Raw genomic sequence first — 7,005 nt, forward strand, 5'->3', positions numbered from 1 at the left:
AATAAAAATCATTGCCACATCATAAAAAAATAACACATCACCATTTTAATAGACACATAAGCAATAAAATTTAACAGAAGTTGATGAAATGACCAATTGAGGCCATTTTTTAAACTCTAGGGACTAATAGCGCTCATGTGAAACTTTAGGGACTAAAAGCACTTACTAGGTAAACTTTAGGGACCAATAATATATTTTCGCCTAAAATTTATATAAAACGTTTTATTTCATAAACTTGCAAGGAGATGGAAACAGTTTAGAAAAGGTACAGTGAAATATTCCCATTGCGTAGAGGTGTAGCCTATTACTCCTCTGAAAAAAAAAAAAAAAAAAAAAAAAAAAAAAAAAAAAAATCACTCTAGTTTTGAGTAAAGAATGAGAAATTTATTTTACATAATACTTTTAACATTAAATAATGTACAAAGACTGAAAAAGGTTTCCATGTACCACAATTATTTCCTGGTAAACAATTAGATTAATGTATCTTTATCATTTTTCTTTATTTTATTAGATTTAGTTTTGCACTTTACAAGCAGGTACAAATGATAGGCTTGTCAACCAGAGTGAGTCACTAGTAACAGCCTCATCATCATCATTTCTGTGCCATGTCCAGAGAGCATTGGTTGAATTCACAACGTTGAGTTCCCCATGCCCAAAGCTTGCTTCCCTGAAAAGGGATATATCAGGCTTTGGATTTTGATACCTGTAAGATCAAGATTGCATGAAGTTAATTATATGAAAATAATGAGAAAAAAAAAATAGAGTTTATCCTTGCTATAGCCATAATAATCACTTTCATTTAATATGATCCATTTTTATGATTTTGAATATATGAATTAGTATCTTACTTGCTAACAAGGCCTTCACGGTTTCCACCATCACCAATGTTGATATACACTGGAGCACAATTGTCAGTATTCCCATTGTAAACGCGAGTCTGAGAGAGAAGCAACGATAACAAATGGAAACATATCAATGACACTGAATTCTTCCACTAATTAGCACATCAAATGTGGTACTCAAAACTAATAAAAACAAGTCACTTAGTATCCATTTGCGGATCCACGTTTGTGTTTCTTTTATTTTATTTTATTTTTTATTTATTATTTATTTTTTTTTTCAGCCACATGTTTTGACTTTTTAGCAGTGAACAGTGCACCTGTACTTAGCACTGTTTATGAGTCCCACAAATTTCACTTTTTAGTAACTTTTTTATTAAAAATGGGTCTCACGACACTATTCACACATTTAAAAATTATTTTGCTATAGTGTTTTTAGTTTTTAGTTTTAGCAAAATAAGTTTTATCCAAACGGACGCTTAATATAAAAAATGAACATTTTACGTAGATTTCTTAAATTCATATCATTTTCCTGAGTTGTAAATAGAGATTAGAGCATAGTCAATCAAGCAACAAAACTAAATTTAAGAAATGACAATGAAGTAGGGCAAAACTAGAACTTACAAAGCGTTCATAGGCATGTACATGTCCAGCAAAAACAACATCCACACGAGCTTGATAAAGTAACTTTTCCATGGATGCCTTCATGTCAATCGACTCTTTCTCACCTTGATGAGCAGTATTGGTATTGTACCATGGTGCATGAATAAGCACTACGGTCCAAGGAGTTTTATTCCTATCAATCTTCCCCAAGTCTGCCTGTAACCAACTATACTGTGAAGAATTAGGACCAAAGTCTGTGTACGAACCCAACATGATAACATGTACCCCAGCTACATCGAAAGAATAGTATAGGTTTGAGTCTGAGCCACTCTCTTCAAATGGCATGCGCCATCTTGCATTATAGGCTGTGAAGGGTTCTTTGTGAATTAGTGGGATCTTCTCAATCTCGTGGTTGCCTTGGGTCACCATCCAAGGCCTCTGGCTAGCCAATGGCTCCACAAGCCTCCCAAATGAGTCCCAAAGAGGCTGGATGAAATCGGCATATGATAAATCTCCTGGCAATAGCAGCATGTCATAGTTTGATTGTGCTATGTGTTGGAGGGTTGAGTTGGTCCAATCTGTCTGTCCAAGATCACCTACATTATACATTCATTGTACATAAGTAAAATGGTACGATATATGAATATGAAATATCGAAAACATATGGGTGTTAATTTAAGGCTAAAGAATTTAAATGAGATCCTTAAAGTTGAAAACTAAATTTAAGGCTAAAACTGAAATTTATTTTTATTTTTTAAGAAAAAGAATAAAAAAGAAAAGAAAAAAGAACACTTTAATTCTTTTCAAATACTCAAAATGTTAAAGAGATTTTTAGTCAAAATTCTATATCATAAATACTCTTTATTGAAGTTCTACACTTAAAATTATACATCCTGCAATAACGTCAAATAGACACATGGTATTCAAATTACTCACTATTTGTAACATAATGGTTAACAATATGCATATCAAGAAATGCTATAGACAAAAATAGTTTTAACAACAAATTTCAAGCCTGTTGAGTTGATAAGTTATTGTTAATTCTCAAATGGACTTATCAGTGACATTACTTTATTATTTATCATTTACAATTTGTGACTTCAAAAAATTGTGAAATTTGTTGTGGTATGCTTTTAGACATATTGATATGCATAAATGCCATATTCTATTAGCAGTAACCTGTGTATAGTCAGCATTTACATACCTACAACAACAAAATTAATTGGGAATTGTGCTGGTGGAGTTTTGAAACTGAGCTCAGGGGCCGAATTCGAGCCGCAACGGTAGTAGTAAACTGTATTAGGGTTTAATGGACCAATTACTACCTCATGAATTTCACCAGACTTGTACATCGAGTAATCATATGAAGATGTAGTCCCAGTTACAGAAGTTCCTTGTGCCCCAGAAGTTGTTGTATATTCTACTGTTGCTGGGGTTGAGCTATCAGTAATCCATGAAATCCTCATTTTGTCTTCGCCAACTAAAGATATATGCACCTGTAGCAATACATCAGTATTATTTATTTATTTTTTTTTTTTGAGAAAAACACATCAGTATTATTGAAAGGTATAAACCATTTCAAGCCCAATATATGTTGGACATAGACATTTGGACCATATATTAGTACTTAATATCTCTAAATTAACCATTCCAATAGCGTGTTTGCATGAAATGAATTGTATAGGTGTTTCAAGTAATACTTATGCCTCAAGGTTGAAAAAAAAAAATTCAATCAACTAATCAAGGTTGACCACAAGAGATGTTATTAGAGTTTAAGAAATCATTTTTATAGAATCAAATCCTATATTTTGCTTCGAAAATTTAAACCATAATATTGGATAATATTTGTTGCACTCAATCAAATAAAACTATACACCACATGAAAATATCATAAACCAAAACTCAGTGAATTCTATTTAAAATGGTACTTCCTTTAATCATAACGTAATAAAATTTGAAAGTAAGATATCTGATTTTATAATAATTGTTGCCTGTTGGATAGGTGTATTACTATTATTACTTGGGTAATGCTAACAAGTGCCTTTACTCTTAAAAAAAAAAAACAAGTGCCTTTAGGTTATTGGTTAACAATCTAATTTAGGAAAATTTTGACACAATTTTTATGAAAAATGAAAAGAAATTGTCAAAACATTAATTGATTATTTTTTCTTTTCCAATAAAAACTTTTTTTTTTAAATAGATTATTAATCAATACCCTAAAAGTATTAGTTAGCATTTCCCTTAATAAAAACTTTTTCAAAACCATTAAAACAAACAAAAAGAAATTAAAAGTACATCCCAAGTCCAGTTACCAATAAATGGGCTACATGTTGACTAATTAAATTCAACACAGACCAAGCCCAATTATTTTGGGTCATGGAAGTTGAAGTCCATCCGATCCATGTAGTAATCAAAATATCACAATGGATTTTTTTTTTTTTTTCTTCGATAAGAACTAACTTAATAACTCACACAGAAAATTATATATACAAAAATCACCATGAAAACAAGGTCATAGGTCAACTTCATAAAGGCATATTCATAGGGAATCTGAACCAGGTTTTACTTTGGGTAAATATATCTTTACTAATTTCACTTAACTTAGTCCCCCCTCCTTTCACTTAAAATAATCTCTAAGACCAAACCGGGATTTCACAACTTTGACAAATCACTCCCATTTCTCAGTTTCGATTATTGAAATCATAAAAATAATCTACACTACATGACTACAATGCAAGAAAAGTTGCTACTGGAAAGAATAATAATAAATAGCTGCCTAACTCTTAACCTCAAAATACGGAGCTAAAGTCTAACATCACATTCTACAAATTTCATAAAAAAAAAAAACATAGAATATAATACAGCATTGTTCTTGCTCCAGATCCAGGGACAACAATTGGCTACAATATAAAGTTACATGAATAAATATCTTTCCTATTTTTTCAACGAAAGATTAAAAAAAAAAAAAAAAAAAACATGGACTGCCCCAGAATTCATTGAATATATAAGAATTGAGTACCTGCTGAGGAGAAGCAGTATTAAGATTTTCCGGTTTTTGCACAAAGAAATTGGGCCGAGCCGGCGGGCGATTGTACGTTTCTAGATTGCCCAAGAATCCATTGAAGGCTAGGCCTGGAAACAACCCCAGCCCTCGGACAGCCATTTTTGCCAGCCTAAAATGGATATTGAGCTGATTTTTAATTATATTTTTTTTACATTATCATTTATGAGTGAGAAAATATCTTCTATATATGTCTTTTTCACTCATTTTGCATGGACATAGAAATTTCAGTTACATTACATACGTTACAAGACAAGGGCTAGGGTCCCATTCCCATAGCATTAATGTTACTCGATAAAATTTGTGGAATACAAAGTGGAATAATCTGACTAAAAACTACAATACTACTTCCTTATATCAACAAAATGTGACGGACAAAAGGGAGCACATATAATATTAGGAAGTCTTTGTCAGAAAAGGATATTCCCAGGTATATAATAAGGTATGAGTATATATGACTTTCCATTGTGGAACCAAATTTCTCTCTTGTTCTTGTTTTCTTAAGATTGGAAGTGTTCGGCGAATGAGCTAGCTGGATTTTTTACTATCGAGTTGGGTGCATTTGCTCTAGTTGTTTTTTCCATTGCCAAAGACTAGCTAATCTGTGTACTTAAAACCTGGGAAGCTAAGACTAGGATGAAGACAAAGAAACGAATTAAAAAACAAAACAGAAACTGCTGCCCAGGCCCACTTACGGCCATATTGGGCTTAGTTTGGACTTTCTCACTAAGTGGCAAGATTTTAAGATTTTAATAGATACTTTTAACATTTTCTAAGAGAGTCTATTTTTGCTGAAATTAAAATTGAAAATATTGTAGCGAAATAATTTTTAAATGTGTAAATAGTACTGTGTGACCTATTTTTAATGAAAAAATTATTGAAAAGTGTAATTTGTGGAACCGTAAACAGTACATGGGTGCACTATTTACAGAAAACTTAGTCAAATGTTACGGCCGACAAAACCTAACTCGTAGACAAACTCCCTCATCCCAATTCTCATCAAAGCCAACAAATTATAAGTTACTATTGAAAGTTTGAAACTAGTATGCCTTTCCTAAAGGTTTTTTTTTTTTTTTTTTGAGAAACAATGAACCCGGGTCTAGCTTTTCCTAAAGGTTTTAGGATTCAACATCAAACTTCTCTCTCTCTCTCTCTCTCTCTCTCTCTCTCTCCTTTTTTTTTTTTTTTTTTTTTTTGTTCTTCGATATAAACAAAACATTCCTCATTGGCTGTATTTCATGCAACATAGAAATCCCCGCAATAAATACACAACAAGAGGATAATTAATTATATTGATAAAAAAGGACCTACAAAATTTAGTTTTCATGATCTTCCGCAACAGATTCATACACTGAAAACAAGAATTGCCAAACATATATACATCTATGAAGGCATAAAATTAATGAATACCTGTTGTGGAGAAGAATCATCAAGATCTTCCAAGTGACGAACAATGAGGTCCTTGCGCATAGGTGGGCGATTGTATGAATAAACGCCACCAATGGATCCAGCAAAGGCCAAGGCCACTGCAAATGTTAGAACTAGTCTCAACTCTCGCAAATCCATGGTGGTTCTAAACTAGACGAGGTTTTTTCTTCTTCTTTGAGAGTAAGTTATATATATAGATATGTATATATATATATATTCACACAGAGAGAGCTAGCCCTCAAAGAATAATAAGAAGAAGATGACAAATTAAAGAGGCTCACATGTGAAGAGGTACCAAACGGAGTTGAAATTTTTTTCTCATCCGTTATGTGTATTTTTTTCTCAGATACAAGGATTGGTGTCATTATATAAATACAAAATCATGACCATGACATTAGCGTCTTAGACCAAACTCACTGGACTTAGTGGACTATAATCCACACGTGAAAAGTACATACGAAAAAAGACGTGGCATTAATGGGAACTGTATATTGGCATGTACGTACGTTAAAGGCTTACGATTTTTTCAAAAATGGGATATTTCTTTTTTACTATTTATATTTATAAATTTATTTTGTCGTGTATGTGGTACAGAATATGATAATTGTTGGTGGTGACTGCTGAGTTTACTGGGGTTGGTTTTAATTTGTTGCCAAACATTTCGTCACTGTGTGGTTGTTGCATGCAATTTCGGCCACGTACGGCTTCCTTTTCAGTGACAGCTTCTGAAAATGAATTTATAGCTAGCACGCTGTTTTGGCGTCGGTTTGACACAAGCTTATAAGTTTTCTCGTCTAATGAATGTACAGATTTTTAAAACTTTATATTTTTTTAATATATAGTTTACTTTTAACAAAAAAAAAAAATTAGCTAAAAACCAAATTGGTGCCGACAAAGACTTACATACCTAAAATTACCGTTTCGGTTTTGTTCAGACAATATTTTTGGGGGTTTATTAAGTCGAGAAATTCATTTAAGTATTTCCTTACGAGTCTAGCTTTGGCATTACTCAAGAAACAGAATTTCTGTTCATGAATTAAATGCGCAGTAGAGTTTTATCCATATTCATCTTCG

At 32.3% G+C, this 7,005-nt stretch overlaps 1 protein-coding gene across 2 annotated transcripts; it reads right to left on the reverse strand.

Moving 5' to 3' along the window:
- Nucleotides 1–455: 455 nt before the first annotated feature.
- On the reverse strand, nucleotides 456–6,076 carry LOC115951263 (probable purple acid phosphatase 20). Of its 2 annotated transcripts, none has more exons than XM_031068446.1 (5): nucleotides 5,914–6,076; nucleotides 2,647–2,938; nucleotides 1,464–2,038; nucleotides 849–937; nucleotides 456–703 (listed from the first exon to the last, which is right to left on the reverse strand). In XM_031068446.1, exons 1-5 carry the CDS (start codon nucleotides 6,067–6,069, stop codon nucleotides 514–516), a joined length of 1,302 nt encoding a protein of 433 aa, XP_030924306.1. In that variant the 5' UTR covers nucleotides 6,070–6,076; the 3' UTR covers nucleotides 456–513. The 2 variants fall into 2 exon arrangements, with proteins under 2 accessions (XP_030924306.1, XP_030924308.1); XM_031068448.1 differs by lacking the exon at nucleotides 5,914–6,076 and adding an exon at nucleotides 4,462–4,605.
- Nucleotides 6,077–7,005: the final 929 nt, after the last annotated feature.

This window comes from Quercus lobata, chromosome 7, assembly GCF_001633185.2.
Source record: "Quercus lobata isolate SW786 chromosome 7, ValleyOak3.0 Primary Assembly, whole genome shotgun sequence".
In the NCBI taxonomy this organism is placed as follows: domain Eukaryota; kingdom Viridiplantae; phylum Streptophyta; class Magnoliopsida; order Fagales; family Fagaceae; genus Quercus; species Quercus lobata.

Coding starts and splice junctions, on each gene's coding strand:
- LOC115951263 (XM_031068446.1), bottom strand. CDS start 6,069: ATGGATTTGCGAGAGTTGAGACTAGTTCTAACATTTGCAGTGGCCTTG. Junction 2,939..5,913: donor ATGATTCTTCTCCACAACAG/GTATTCATTAAT, acceptor GTATTGCTACAG/GTGCATATATCTTTAGTTGG. Junction 2,039..2,646: donor AATTAATTTTGTTGTTGTAG/GTATGTAAATGC, acceptor TGTATAATGTAG/GTGATCTTGGACAGACAGAT.